The sequence below is a fragment of the Euprymna scolopes genome, chromosome 8 (genome assembly GCF_053919585.1).
Source record: "Euprymna scolopes isolate OS-2025 chromosome 8, ASM5391958v1, whole genome shotgun sequence".
Classification (NCBI taxonomy): domain Eukaryota; kingdom Metazoa; phylum Mollusca; class Cephalopoda; order Sepiida; family Sepiolidae; genus Euprymna; species Euprymna scolopes.
In genome coordinates this window covers 149,934,450-149,951,736 of record NC_136489.1, presented here as the reverse complement: position 1 = coordinate 149,951,736, position 17,287 = coordinate 149,934,450, and the positions used below count along the sequence as shown (strand labels likewise).

Here is a 17,287-nt window from a genome sequence, read left to right as displayed (position 1 = left end):
AAAGCATGAATATAAATTACAAGATGCACGGAATGAAAAATGTAATTAATAAATTAAAATTACAGGGTGTAAATCTGCTTGATGAGTCCTTTTACTTAAATAAAGAACACGACACTATTGAAATAGATGGGGATAGACATAATTCAATATCTTTACTTTTCCATAAAAAAGATAGGGGGTGGTTATAACCTTATCATAGATGATAGGGTAGCTCCTATTGGAAACATTTTCAATTTTATCAGTTCAGCCGAGAGAAATGACTTGCTTAACACTCAATTAAAACCAATAAAAAAAAAATAAAACAGTAATTACCCTAATAATGGATCCCCTTAAATCGTATTTCAATCCCTTAGAGAATATTTTATCCGACAGTGAAGTAGACAACGGCTTAGAAAATCTCTTTAGTCTTGAATCTATGGGAATAAGGCCCAATGATCAAGAATCTATTTCCTTTGACAACAAGCTAGTAAATTTAGGGAAGGAATAAAACAGATCGATGGGCATTATTATATAGAATTGCCCTGGTATCCTGATAGGATCGAAAAAGTTCCAGCAAACCATTTCATAGCTCTCAAGGTGTTAGACCGAACAATGAACTTTTTAACTAAAAGAGGATTAACTAAAAAATACGATGCAATCTTCAGCAAACAACTAGAAGATGGAATCATCGAACAAATAGAAGTTAATCCTTCAAATTACTATAAATATACGCGGATTCCCCACAGACCCGTTTTAAAAACTGCGGAACAAGTGACAACGAAAATAAGGCCCGTCTTTAATTGTTCGTTAAAAACAAACAAGGAATTACCTTCAATTAATCAAGCAGCCTATAAAAATCAAAATCCGGCTGATATGTTAACTAGGGGAATCTCTTACGATAAATATTTAAGAAATAGAAAATTATGGTTGGAAGGACCAAGTTGGCTTACCAACGAATTTAAAAATTGGCCTAAATACCCTTTAATGAGTATTTCACCTGACCATAAGGGAACAGTAAATGTTAATTGTAATCAAATAATTAAAACAAAAACTGCCATTTTGGACAGTGAAAAATATTCTGATTACAATAAATTATTGAGAATAACAAGTTTATTGTTCAAACCGTTTTGTAAGAAAAAAAATGGTGTTAATCCATTGAAGAAAGCAAAAATGTACTGCATAAGGTCAATACAGAATGAGCATTTCTTCAAGGAGATTGACTTTTTGAAATCACAGAACAAAAGTAATAAAAATGTCCCCACTTTGGTTTCAAATTTAAATTTATTCATAGACTCTGATGGAATTTTGAGATCTCAAGGGAGGATAAGCAAATGCCTATATTTCAACTATGAAGTATATAACCCTGTGTTATTGCCTAAAAGAAATAAATTTACGTCCTTATTCATTAACTATTGCCATGCTAAGGTGCAACACATGGGAATAGGTACCACATTAAATTATTTGCGAGAGCAAGGTGTGTGGATTCCCCAAGGTTTGACTGTTGTAAAGGCAGAAATAAATAATTGTTCAACCTGCAAAAAGTATGTTTTGGCTTATAAATATCCTAAAGTTGTGGATATGCCTAGGCATCATGTCAATTTAGTGAAACCTTTCAATCATGTGGGAATCGACTACACAGGTCATTTGTGGGTAAAGAATGAAGTGGGTGGAAGTACAGTAAAAATGTTTGTTTTAATATTTACTTGCCTTAACATAAGGGCAGTCCATTTTGAACTGTTACCCGATATGTCCACCCGAAATTTATGCTGGCCTTTCAGAGATTTTGCAACATGTATTCTGTACCTCAATTTTTATACAGTGATAACGCTAAAACCTTTAAAAAGGCAGGTTGTATTCTTGAAAGTTCTCTACAGTCAAAGACATTTCAGGAAGAACTAGAGAAATTAGATATCCGACATATCAAAATCCCTTTATATTCTGCGTGGGTTGGTTCGGCTTGGGAGAGATTGATAAGAGTTCTTAAGGGTTGTCTATTCAAGGTCATAGGAAGATCTAGACTTAGCTATTTTGAACTTTTAACAACACTGTCAAATATTAAGTTGGCTATAAATTCTAGACCTTTAACTTATAGATTAAGCTCTCCTAATCTTGAAATTATAACTCCTAATTCCTTTTTGAGAATATATGGGAATTCCTCTTTAGTTCTAAAATCTGAAGAGGAAGAGGTTTCGCAGGAAGAACCTGACTCAAACTCATTAAATAAAACTTTAAATTTTCAAGAAGAAATAATATTAAAATTTAAATTATTATGGTATGAAAGCTATTTGCTAAGTTTAAGAGAACATGGCAGGAATATTTACCAAAATAAATGGGAAAATAGAATAAAAGTAGGGGACGTCGTATTGATCAAATCCACGACTAAATCGAGACCCTTCTGGATGCTGGGCAAGGTTTTAGAAAATGTAATAGGGTTTGACAATAAAATACGAGCTGTTAAACTGAAGCAAGGTAATGGGGCAATATAGTATCACTCCATTTCTAACCTATACCCTATGGAAATATCATGTCCCCAAGGTAATACTCGAATGGAAGAACCTATCAGTAAGCCTTTCCAAAATGATTCTAGTGAAGGACTTAATGATAAAACACTGCAATTAGGCAATAGTAATAGTAATGAAGAGGTGTCCAATCAACTCAGGACTAGACCCAAACGCAAAGCCTCTGCCAAATTCTATCAAATGATGAAAGATAATATTGATTATCTGTAATAATTAAACAAATTCAACTTTCCTATTTAAAAAAAAAAATAAATTAATAAAATATATATATATATTCCCAGTTTAAAATAAAATTTCAGCTTAAAATTTTTTAAAAAAATAAATAAAAAATCTAATACATATATATTCATTCCCAATTTAAAATATTTTTCAGTCAAAAAAAGCAAAAAAATAATAAATTAATAAAAAAAAAACAGTACAAAAAAAAATTGTTCTTGGCATTGCATTAAAAAAAAAAAAGGTTGATACCAAAAAAAAAAAAATCAACCATCCAACAATTTAAAAAAAAAAAATGAAAAACAAAGATATAGAAAAATAAAACGGCAAATTATTTTTTTATAAACTCTTTATATATATTTCAGAGACATCTGTTTTTATTGCAATAAACGTATTGCAATCTTCTTGGAGGAAGTGTGTTAGAATTATTTGTACTCAAACTTTGTAAGGTAATTTGCATAAAGCCACTTATGCAAATTACCCACTATTACTTGGAGTTGCTTGCAACAATAAAAAAGAAAAAAAAAAAGATTAACAGCGAACACTTCTCAGAAATTACTCTCTTTTTCTGCAACAAACAGAAACTCCTCCAGAACAACTGTTTTGGAAACTTTAATCTTTACTTGTAAATATACGTTATTTTAAATACAAGAATTTTATTGTGTTATTCTTTCTCAAAATTAACCAAGTTGTTCGGATAACAAGGAACCAAGAAAAGAGAGATGCGTTAGAAATAAAAAAAATTCTAACAAATGCAACTCTAAACGGAAGCCCATTTAAAGATGGGATTTGTAAAACTCAGACATATGCTGCCTACTTTTACAGTCTACCCGTGTTTGGCAAACGAGGACATAGAAAGATAGACATAAAGATGGTTTACCTGTTTTCCGACCTGTCCTTGTCCTTTCAAACTATTGACAATGTAGTCTCTTTCCGCTTTTGAAATATATTTATGTTCAGTTGGGGTATCGGTCACAATAAGCAACCAAATTACTGTCCAGATAAAAGCCCCGGCACCTAATAACAAAATAAATAAATATAATAAAAATCTTTTAAACGCCCCGGCGTCTAATAACAAAAAGCACAACATTTTAAACGCCCCAGCACCAAATAACAAACAAACACAACATTTTAAACGACCCGAGAACTAATAATAATTAAAAAAACACATTTTAAACGCTCTGGAGCCTAATAGCAAACAAGCACAACATTTTAAACGCCCAGCACCAAATAACAAACACATTTTAAACGCACCGACACCTAATAAGAAAAAACGCAACATTTTAAACGCCCCGGCATCTAATACAAACAAACTACATTTTGAACGCTCCGGCACTTAATAAACAAACAAACAAACAAAAAAAAAAAATTCTAAATAAATGAATGAAATAAAATAAAATAAATAAATAAAAAATAAATAAAAAGAACATTTTAAACGCCCCGGCGCCTAACAAACAAAACAAAACAAAACAAACACACACACACAAAGCATTTAAAACACATTTATTTTTAGCAAATCGCTAACTTTGACATCATTTTTGTTTGAGAATGTTTCAGAAACTAGTGGGACCCCAAGGAAATTTCATCCAATTCTCTATCTATATATCATATCTGTATAATTTACTTTCTTTTTACTTGTGAGTCATCACTTTTCAAGATCCTCATGCCACGTGACGATAAGGGTTAATGAATGTAAGGTGGTAGTGTAATAATTGTTAATGGTATAAATTTACACTAGATAGAGGTCCTAAGTAAGTCGCAAATGTATTTTTTTCGGTCTCCCACTCTAAGGATTGAACCTTCAACCTTCAGGAGAGTATTACTTTTACAATTGATTTTTCCCAGTACTCTAACCACTGCGCCACGGGTCGGCATTCTCCAGTAGGATCGCTTTAAACGGTTAGCAATAAACTAACTCCTTCTCCGAGCGACGATTAAGCCTGGGAAGGTGTATCTCCCAAGACTGAAAAGAATCATACCTTAGCCAAACAGCAAACAAAGTCACTATTTGGAGTGATTGTCGATGACGTATCCTCAACTAGTACGAACAACACCTATTCAAGTTGTGCCAGGTAAGGATTGACTGCATGGGTGTATTAAAAGCACCTCAACAGAACTAGTCATTTGCTGAGGAGATTGCTATATATCCAACTGGATAAAACAGAAGACAAAGAACTGAAACCAAAAGGAGATGATGAGAAACACCTTTCTCTTTTAGCAATCGTATTTACATTCTTTGTATTGTGAGATGTCAAACAAGACCGAGAGGTCAGGATGAAAAGCCAGCCCACAAGAAAGAGGTGAAATCTAGCCCACAAAAATACCTGAACAACCCTGTCACCATGCCATGTATCAGTCGATTAGTAATAAACTAACATTTTCTCAAATAGAGAACGTAAAACTTTGAGAGAGTGGACCCCCTAGAATTGCCATCTCAATTGCCCAGACTGATTGTCGAGAACGTATCCTCGTCTGCTATGCTTGCTGTTAATGTTTAAAGGACGTCCGAAAGAGGCAGAAAAGAGGAAGTAAAATTGTGAATCACGTATTTTATATCTAAATCATCAACCAATGGTTCTCCATTCTCAGTTCACGTGACCTGGGACGTCATTCATTTAGGATTTCTGACTCGAGTAGCCGCAAAAACTTGTGCAGATCGTAATACATGTTTTATGAACAAGGCCCAAACATTTAGAAAAAATGTAATTTGGGAGAAACATGTTTACATTTTAGTCGCATTTTTAATTATTGGCGAAATTTAACAAAAGTTGTTGATCAGTTTGCCTAATTTTTTTTTTCTTTATAAACATATCAGTCGTTTTTTTGCTTACTACTACTTCGGGACATATATATGAGGATAAAATATACGATCTCTCATAAAATAAAATGTCGTTCAGACAGAATGTCTAGAACGACAGCATATAAAATCAATTAAACACAGTTTGTTTGCTTTTTATTTTTCAAGTGTTTTATTGTTTTGGCATTCTTACTCTCTCGCACGCATACGCGCACACACACACACACGCACACACACACACACACACACACACACACACACACACACACACACACCGTCTTTAATTTATATACACATAGATTAATATTATAAAATAATATAGATATCTCTACAATTATATAAATGCAACTTTGTTTGCGTGTGTGTGTGAGTTCGTTCCTTATAGACTCCGAAACAGCTGAACAGATTTTCTTTAAAATTTACAGAAATTTAGTGTATAAGTCTGGGAGTGATCTTAGTTAAGTTTTGTCTCCAAATACTCCCGATAATAACCGATAATCACTAATCGAAAACGTTATTTTAATTTATCTATCATCGGTTAAGCCAGTTTTTCCATCTTGTCGTTTAGCAGCAATGATAGAACAACGGGCCGTGAAAATTCTTCCGTGGGTAAGTTGATAGCGTGTTTTTTTTTTCTTTTGCGTGACAGGTCTGTAGTTTCAAACTTCGCACGTAAATTATTTATTTACTTTTCATTAACTGCAAAGAATTTTATGAGACTTGAAAATGTACGTTTTTTGTTTGCTTGTCTTTTTGTGCATGACGTGGTCTGTAGGTTCAAACACCGCACGTAAATTTCTTAGTGTTTTTTTTTTTTCGTTAACCGGAAAGAAGTTTATATAAAATAATTTTACGAAAAAACAAAACAAAAAAAAAAAACAACAAAAAAAAAAACAGTAGATTCTCTAGAGTGGGATGTAGAACAACATATATTTTTGACTAAATTACTGCATGGTAGCATGTGAAGCTTCCTTCCGGGCGATTTCACGGATTTCGATGATAATAAAAATATAGGAGTGTGAAATATTCGTTGATAGTCATTCAATCCCAGGCAACGTCGGGTCTCCTTGCTAGTAAAAAGATAAAAACCAATGAATTTAACGGGGGTTATATAATATATTCCTCAATACAAAAAGCAAATAAACATTTTACATGGTCATTACAAAATCATGGTAATGTTTTGATCAGCCAGTTATAAATAACCAATAATCTCGTCAGGCGATACAAGGTTCCTTCTTTTTGAAAGATTTAGTATTTGAATCTTCAAAGGCTAAATCTTTCAAAAAGAAGGAACTCGTATTATCTGATGAGGTCATTGGTTGACTAACCGAAACATTGTCATTATTGTGAAGCAACCACGTAAAATGTTTTTCTGAACATAAATAAAAGTATATAATATATATATATATATATATATATATATATATATATATATATATATATATATATATATATATGTGTGTGTGTATTGTATTAAACAGTGCTCAATACATGAGTAGAGCTCAGAAGTAGTCGAAGGAAAATATACTTATTGCAAATAAGCTACATAGAAACATTCATGTTTCATTCACGGGAAAAATCATCAGGTTAATAAGCTTACTTGGCCAAGCACGCACACACATATAATCTATGTTTTTTGTTTTTTACAAAAGTCATATAAACTATGGCAACAAATGTTTTTGGAATGCGTTTCCTTTGTTTTTTTTTTTGTTTTTTTTTTTAAATAAATTGATATTTTTGACTACATAAACGATTTGATCGTCAATCAAACTTAAAAAAAATATTGTTTTATAGTGAGAAAAATGTTTCTTTAGTAAAGTTTAATCAAACAGACACGTTTCACACACACACACACACACACACACACACACACACACACACACACACACACGCAAAATACTTTGCAAGGATGCGATATAGGTAAAATATTTTCGCTTGTTTTCTTTTCCTTATAAGGAAAATGGTTTCAATAATGTTTTATTGTTAAAGTGTTTTTTAATTCAATAAGTCTGAAGAAAGGCCGTTCTTGTGAAAATTTTCAAACGACATAATTTTTTGGATTTGTCCAAATAGTCTTGAAACAATTGTAACTAACGATGAAATACACTATATGTTGCTATTAACCCATTCTTTGAAGTCTTGGTTTTTGTTAAAACAATATATGAATGCTCAATTATGAAATACAATTTTGTAGCTTACAGTTACTCTTTTTGGCTTAAAATTTATGTGTATATGAACGATTTCTAAATTATATAAACCCAGTAAATTCGGAATACTACAAATAAGACTATATATATATATATATATATATATATATATGATTTTTTTCATCATAGCTAAGTACTTACCAAAAACATAAAAGACTGAGGACCATCCATCTCCAAAACCATATTCACAAAGAAGAGCAGAAATTGGAAAAGTCACAACATTTCCCAGAAAAGTTCCTGTTAAAAAAATAACAGTTTAGGAGGAATATATTCTTGTATAGATGCGCTATATATATATATATATACACAAAATATATATAATGTATATTTTAAACTGTGTAATATATACAGTGACATCCAAGTTTGTAACAAAGGTGCATATATGTAATCTGCATAACTATTTTTAGTTTTAATTTGAATAAATATTATTATTGTATTATTTAATTAATGATTTCATTTTTTAAATGTTTATGTGTCAGGAATATTTTTGAGGAAAAAGAGATTCTTTATAAAATGTCGGTTTGTTTTACAGAAAAAAAATTAATTCTGCTTGAAAGGCAAACGTATTTGAAATTTAAAGAAAAATAAACAAAACAATAATCAAGCTTAATTGTTGTTTCTAAAATTATCAGAAATTAAAAAACAAACAATAACTTTCAATCATTTTTGAATTACTTTTTCTGTCTTTTTTAAAGTTCATTATCGTTATCAACCATTTTAATTTATCCTGATCATACCCTTATGCAAGATTTTGAGGGATTCTTCGATTCCCCCATATCTTTGTTGTCAACAGAAACTGCAGTTCGTCTCTTGTTGACACGTAAGTAAGTAGATGCTCAGCAGATGTGATGTACCCGTCATCGCTGTGGTATTTTTACAGCAGAAATAGAGTTGTTCGCTTTTCTCTTCTCTGCTTGTGATGAAAGCAGCAGCCGTCTTCCTTTCTGATAGCTGTAATAATGGATTCAAAATAAAAAGAAAAAAAAACACCAACAATATTGTTGCTCATTGGTTCATATTATTTGTTGCTTTATTCTTTTACTGTATTATGTGAGCGCCCCGACCCCCGAGAGGTGAACGAAGACAGATGTTTAAAAACTTAAAACGTACCAAACAGTCAGCTCATAGGTTAAATAGTTAAGTTTTTCTTCTTCACCACGTCTCATGTTGGGCTTCCTATCCGTGATGTAATATAGTATTAATTCTAAAACTTCCAATAGAATTTTCCACTTTCTTATTTAATTATAACTCGACGTGGAGATTTCCGATTTTAACCTTATTTTTATATACTCACATCTCAATGTTGCTATATTTATTCTTTTTAATTTCCATAAGATATTTTAACTTCCATAAGATATCTTATAGCAGGAGAAGGAGGGCGGGATTAACACGTGGAAAGCGCAAGAGTTAAATGAAACTTGTGTGATATCGGATGAAAACAGATACAATTATTATTTTCTACCCAGACAGCAAAAAAAAAAAAAAAAAAAAAAAAAAAAAAAAAAAGTGATTAGGGTTGAACTCGGATCATATTCATTTATGATTGGAATATTGAGATATAAAAAGATATCCAAACCCAACATTTTAGATCAAATCTGGAAAGTTTGATATTCCGGAAAGCAGATCAATAAAGTACATTAAATCTCCAGCTCATCTTGTGTATTTCATCATACAACGTTTTTAAGCAATGGCTGACTAATTCTGATCACGCTAGAGGCGAATAAATGCATTTGCACATTTGTAAGAATAGCAATATCAGAACTAATGGAAATAACATGACTGTGAATCCATGAGAGTAATGAAACGACTATATAGCAAGGAATCAGTTTCAATACTTCTGATAAAATGAACATTTTAAAATATTGGGAGTAGGGCATATTGAAAGTCAATTGTAAAGATGTTAGAATTCATAAACAATACTATAAACGTGATTCAAGTAAATGCACAGGGTGGAACGATAAAATTGTCACCCAAGAAACTACAACATGGTTCCATTTCCGTTTGTTGAAAACCGGTTTTCTTTTTTTTTTTTTGCAGACAAGTGCGATAGAGAACCTTCTATCATGTCTGAAAGTGACACAATGTTCAACAAGCGAGATCAGAGATGCACCACTGTATAACTCATGCTCTCTACCAATCCAAGTTATGGGAACAGAACCATTGCCAGCACCCTCAAAATGCAAATCCGGATGGTTCAACGCTTGAAGGCGTGCTCAGTTTGATCAAAACAAAGTTTCCGGCCACGATTATGGGTTTTGGTGTGGTTTCAAGCGAGGGCCACTCATGCCAATTCACATCTTCGAAATCGGTTTGAAAATCAACACCAAAATGTACCTGGATGTGCTGAAGAGTGTGGGGATCCCCTGGTTTTATAGCAAAAAAGCGTTGTTGACCAAAGGAAGAGTCTACCAGGTATGTGTACAAGGGTGATGATGTATGGATGTGAAACCTGGCCATTAAGGGTTGAGGACATGCGTTGCATGGGTAAAAATTATATGAGAAAAATCCGATAAAATTGTAATCTGACTCTTCAAGACAAGCTTAGATAACCTGAGAGAGATATGAAATCTGGACAGTATAAGAAGATTTGTGTACAACAGACGACTTTGTTGATATTGAAAGAATGGATGACAGTGCTTCGGTTAATAGATGTAGAACAGTTGAGGTAACAAGGGCAGTTGACAGGGAAATTCCAATAAAAACATCGGAAGATGAATTTGAGAGAAAGAGTGATAAATAAAGACCTAGCCAGAGATAGATTAGTTGGGATACCACTTTCTAACAGCTGTCCAGTATGTGACAGTATGTAAAACGAACGTTTAACGGAATCATGATGATAGTAATATGGTGATAATACATTCGTTCTTGAAAAAGCGATTAAAATTAGTAAATTTTGCCGTTAATTACAATAGAAGATTTTAATCGATTTTAAATAATAATAAAAAAAACTTTTAAAGACAATTTTCACAACTATGCAAACCCCAGGTTGCATGAACATATGACTATTAAAAATAGAAATACATGGAAAACAAAATGGCGCTGGAGAAGAACTTTTTCAATTACAAGTTTCTTTTTTTTTTTTTTGCAGCTCATCCGGGGGTTTCTCATCAACGACAAAAGTCTGTGGTACATGCCTTAAAATAAAGATTTTCTGGCAATTAATGTCGTCTCATTGGTAGAAAACCCGCAACACCTACGTTCTAAAAGACTTCACGCACGAACTCTTGAGAAGTTTGCTTCATGCAAGTTCCTCCCACTTCGGTGGTCTATAAAACTGACAATTCGACCTTGACTGAACGTGTCAAAATCAATGTCAAATTTCAAAGTCATGCAAGGTGTGTAGTTCCATTAACTCATCAGTAATGGTTCTCTACAATCAAAATAGCCGATTATTACAAGATTTCTCTGACAATGAACTTGATATTTGGCCTAGATATACCCGAATTAAAATAGTTCTAAGTTTGACCATGACCGATATTTTTTAAACAAATTTCGTGTTGATAAGTAAAGCGATGAAAATGCTACGTTGTACAAAAAGCACACACGAAAAAAAACTTCACAGGATACAACCTCAGCTTTTGTAACTATCTATAAAAATCGGAATTTAAGCGTAGGGTGTAAAAATATAATAAATGAAATAAATGACGAAGCTGTCATAGATTAATCCTTTCTTGAGACGTACTTGAATTTGTCTGTGCCTTGAAGACTGTGTATTTTTTTAAGTATTTTCTCTGGATATTTGTTCTGAGTGCGAAAGTTACTAACAAATGCAACGTGAAATGCAGTTATTTTGATGCTATTATCATCCAGTGAATCTTGTGCTGAACTGTATTGATGATATTCCCATTCTTCATTTCTTCGGACTTTTTTTCTTTCAAAATATGTTAACATCATCCAACCATTAAGATGTCTTGCGTTTCCCTTCAAGAACACGTTTCCCAGTTAAACGAAATACCGAATTACTTAAGTTTAACTCAACTGCAATTAACATTTCAAAATATCAAAATGGCATTTTCCTATAACTTAAAAGTTATTAATATTTTTTTATTACTTCTTTTTTACTCACGTTTATCCCTGACAAGGCATATCGCCAGTTGGACGTAAAGGGCTACTATTTAGGACCATGCATAGGAAAGATTAACAAAATACTGGTTTACGTTACATTTAAACTTCTGCATATCAATACAGTCAGCGAAGCAGATAGCAGGAAGGGAATTCCAAAGTCTAACTGCTCGAAGGAAGAAACTATTAGAGTAGAAAGCTTTGTGGAATTTAGGGACCGCAACAGTGAAGAGGTGTGATTTTGTTGCTAAACGGGGTTGTCATGGATACATAAGTGGAGGATCCACAAGTGCAACGAGTTCATCAGAGCACATTCCATTAAAATATTTGTAAAACAGGCACAGAGATGCAATGTTGCTTAGTTGACAAAGTGAGATCTATTAGATTGAAAACCAAGGGGGAGAGGCTTGTGGTAGATGCCCCAGCCCATATATGGCAACAATACGTCATGCATTGGCGAATGGTGGCCTTAAAGAGGTACAGGATACTCTCAGGTGTGAGTAATTTACTAGCACGATAAAGGGAATCCATCTTTTTGCAGCAGCCTTCGCAATGTCCTCAATGTATTTGTTCCAGTTCATATTGCTCGTGAATATTGATCCGAGGAGTTTGAAGGAAGAATGTGTTGTTTGTCATGGATATCGATGGTTGGAGAGGCTTCTTGTAATTGTTAAAGGAAAGCAGTTTAGTCTTACTAGCATTCCATTTTGTTATATATATTCGAACCCACTCAGTAGAAATTATGTTAACTGGTGTGAATTTCGAGGGTGTTTTATTAAGTATAAGTTAGAACAGCCTGGCGGCAGGTGAAAATGGACCCAGTGAACCTAGCGAGTAAGACGTTAATGTCAAGGATTAGCTCTCTAGATAAAACACATTAGAAGTAAGTGTCGCATTGTTACAGGGAAATTGCATCACGTGTTTGACACAGAGTTTCGAGGCAGTTCACGACGATGTGCCTAACAATGTAAGAATCCAAGTGTATATCTCATAGCGACTGTGCATTCGTAGACCATTTCTTTAAGACTAAGTGAGAAAATTTAAAAAGGAATTAATTTTAACCTTTCTTTTAGAAGGAATTGGTTTTGATCTCTCCCCTAGTGAACAAATTTCCCTCTCCAATAAAACCTTTAAAACTTTAAAACAAGTCTACTTGTTTTTTCCATACATTAGTTATTCGACTGCGTTAAACGGTCACTGGACGATGCAACAATACAGACCAACGGCCACATACATGGAATGAAATGATGGACGGATGAAGACCGCGCACGTATGTAGAAAAGACTGTTATTTAATTAAATTGTTCCTTGATCACTCACTAGTGATAACGCACATGTGCACAAGTACATGTTTGTGTGAAAAGACTATACGCTTCCCGTATGTTTCCTTCATTAAATCTTGTTTTTTCTAATAAAATGTTACAATTTTAAACAATTTCATTGGCAACGATTTATAATTGCCATAAAATGTAGACGTAAAACTGTCATGCTCAGTAATGTCGACTAACTCATCGATATGATTTACAACATGTAAACATGATAATACTTAACAATAAGTAGCTGATCAGAAACTTAAAAAGGACATTTTCACGTTTTGTAAAACACATCTTGCACTTCAGGAAAACAGAGTGTCGCAGAAAAAAGTTTGCATCTGTATCTATATTTTTGGTGTCGCTGTCTGTCTGCTCAGAGTTTCAATTTCAAGTACAAATTTTCTCGAGCAAAATTTACAAAATACCAATGGTGCTATCAATTTTATATTACAATACAAAAAAAAAACATTGGTCTTTATTTTGATTACAACTTGAAAATTATAAGTAAAAAAATAAAAAAATGTCATGACGGGCTCAGGACAGGGAGCGAGAGCATACAGGATTCCTTGTTTATTCACAAGAAACAACGATGGTGCTTGCTAGCATAAAATGTTATCGTTATAGAAATGAATAAAGTTTATATATATAAAGGATATTCATTTAAAATGTCAAGTATATGTATCTATTTATTTATCTAAAGTATATGTATCTATTTATTTATCTAAAGTATATGTATCTATTTATATATCTAAAGTATATGTATCTATTTATATATCTAAAGTATATGTATCTATTTATATATCTAAAGCATATGTATCTATTTATTTATCTAAAGTATATGCATCTATTTATATATCTAAAGTATATGTATCTATTTATATATCTAAAGTATATGTATCTATTTATATATCTAAAGTATATGTATCTATTTATATATCTAAAGTATATGTATCTATTTATATATCTAAAGCATATGTATCTATTTATATATCTAAAGCATATGTATCTATTTATATATCTAAAGCATATGTATCTATTTATTTATCTAAAGTATATGTATCTATTTATTTATCTAAAGTATATGCATCTATTTATTTATCTAAAGTATATGTATCTATTTATATATCTAAAGCATATGTATCTATTTATATATCTAAAGTATATGTATCTATTTATTTATCTAAAGCATATGTATCTATTTATTTATCTAAAGTATATGTATCTATTTATATATCTAAAGTATATGTATCTATTTATATATCTAAAGCATATGTATCTATTTATATATCTAAAGTATATGTATCTATTTATATATCTAAAGCATATGTATCTATTTATTTATCTAAAGTATATGCATCTATTTATATATCTAAAGTATATGTATCTATTTATTTATCTAAAGTATATGTATCTATTTATTTATCTAAAGTATATGTATCTATTTATATATCTAAAGCATATGTATCTATTTATATATCTAAAGCATATGTATCTATTTATATATCTAAAGCATATGTATCTATTTATATATCTAAAGCATATGTATCTATTTATATATCTAAAGCATATGTATCTATTTATATATCTAAAGCATATGTATCTATTTATATATCTAAAGCATATGTATCTATTTATATATCTAAAGCATATGTATCTATTTATATATCTAAAGCATATGTATCTATTTATATATCTAAAGCATATGTATCTATTTATATATCTAAAGTATATGTATCTATTTATTTATCTAAAGTATATGTATCTATTTATATATCTAAAGTATATGTATCTATTTATATATCTAAAGTATATGTATCTATTTATATATCTAAAGTATATGTATCTATTTATTTATCTAAAGTATATGTATCTATTTATATATCTAAAGTATATGTATCTTATTATATATCTAAAGTATATGTATCTTATTATATATCTAAAGTATATGTATCTTATTATATATCTAAAGTATATGCATCTATTTATATATCTAAAGTATATGCATCTATTTATATATCTAAAGTATATGCATCTATTTATATATCTAAAGTATATGCATCTATTTATATATCTAAAGTATATGTATCTATTTATATATCTAAAGTATATGTATCTATTTATATATCTAAAGTATATGTATCTATTTATATATCTAAAGTATATGTATCTATTTATATATCTAAAGTATATGTATCTATTTATATATCTAAAGTATATGTATCTATTTATATATCTAAAGTATATGTATCTATTTATATATCTAAAGTATATGTATCTATTTATATATCTAAAGTATATGTATCTATTTATATATCTAAAGTATATGTATCTATTTATATATCTAAAGTATATGCATCTATTTATATATCTAAAGTATATGTACACATCCATCACATTTGAAGATAAGATACAAAGAACAAGTGAAGCATGCATGTCGCCCGTGAGTGAACAGTGAACGAGGTATTAAAAAATGACTAATTCCATCATTTTCCCCCACCCTATTTAGCCCCAAAAGTCCCCATTTGAGCTCAGCACTATGCAAAACTGCTAAATAGACATACATAGAAAATTTTGGACAAATATGGAAAAATAGTTCCAAAAATGGAGTGTTTTTATTAGTCCTAAAAGAGCCCCTGAGGCACACCCAAGAGTATTCGCGAAATATAGACAAACAAAATTATATAGAAATTAGTCAGTTACAACTTTTCAGAAAGTTTTATAAAAATCCAAGGCACCATTTTTTTTTTTTAATAAGCAAAAAAGTGTCAATTTTAGCCATTTTAACCGGAAAGGCACCCCTTGGGGTGCAACTGGGGTTTTTCCGGAAAATCCGTTCTGTTACTTTTTTGCTCATATCATGTTATATGTTTGTGCAAAATTAAAAAAAAATTCCAAGGCGTAGTTATTGAGAAAAGTGCGGACTGACGAACAGACAAACGGATAAGGGTAAAGTTACAGGTCCACTTTCCTTTTGTCGGGGGACCAATAAAAAGATGAAGCCAGGTTTGTATTTTGTTGAAGAATGTCAGTGTGATTCGGTTTCACATCAAAATGTTCAAGGTCAAAAGTCCGATAGCAATGGGTGACACTTGAACCGAAATTCAATAGGTGAACAATGCAATGCTAAAACGCAATGCAATGCTAAAACGCAATGCAATGCTAAAACGCAAGAACAATGCAATCCTAAAAAAAAAAAAACGCTAAATTTTTAAAACTTAAATTCATTGGAATATTTTATATTTGTGTAAAAAGTATCTTGCCCAGATGTATTTTATTTATAAAACTACTAGCGAGATCTGTGGAAATTCCACAGCGGCATCTTTCATATGCATCACATTGCAACTGGGCATTCTGTAGACGTTTAACGTGAATGGAGACCCCGCTATAATTTTGTAAAAGTATTTATCCAAGTAATCTGGTTAATGTAGTGTCAGAACATATCTGGTTATTACGGTTTATTTTCAACATCCTTATAGGAGTCTGTGACATATTTCCGGTGTATGGACGCCAGGCGCGAACTTAAACCCCACGATATAATTATACCATTTTTAGACAGAACAGATACTACCCTTGAATTTTAGCCAGAAGGTATCTTTTAGTTTCACGTATGGCCCAAAAGCGACATCATTTATCATTTAATTTTATTTATTTATTTTTTGTTTATAAATCACGTCTTTGGTGATCGGGAGATCATATTTATTGGAGAGGAGGGTTGATTGTTGTAGCATACTGCGGACATTAAATTAACGTATCTATATACTAATTTAATATTAGTGATACGTTGTAGCCTTCTGTCCTCCTTTTTAATAAATAGGATCTCCCGATTGAATAATTTATAATCTGAAAACCGTGACACACGCACTACGTACGTTAAAGCTACTACGTATTAATATGTAGATATTAAAAGTTAAAATGATAAACAATGCAAAACATATGAGTTTTTAAGTAATAATCAATTTTAACTAAATTAAATGCTTTCTTCAGGCCAAAACGACGTATTCAAAATGTGATCAGTTGTTGAAAAAGTATAAAAACATTTCAAAATGTGATCACCTTGGGGTGACTTTACGGTCAGAATTTCATTCCTTATGTTTGTTTGTTTGTTTTTTGTTTTACGGCATATCAACCTTTTTCAGGTTATTTAATGCCGAATCCACTGATTTTGAAGAACAATTTTTTAATAGAATATATATAT

At 31.3% G+C, this 17,287-nt stretch overlaps 1 protein-coding gene across 1 annotated transcript in view; it reads right to left on the bottom strand.

Moving 5' to 3' along the window:
• The window catches only part of LOC145283827 (sialin-like), a 211,553-nt gene that overhangs the window by 19,493 nt on the left and 174,773 nt on the right, over positions 1 to 17,287 (bottom strand). The window contains exons 5-6 of the mRNA XM_080132921.1: positions 7,860 to 7,955; positions 3,595 to 3,731 (exon numbers count right to left, since the gene is read on the bottom strand). Coding sequence (XP_079989047.1) covers positions 3,595 to 3,731; positions 7,860 to 7,955 — 233 coding nt within the window. The remainder of the gene's footprint in view (positions 1 to 3,594; positions 3,732 to 7,859; positions 7,956 to 17,287) is intronic.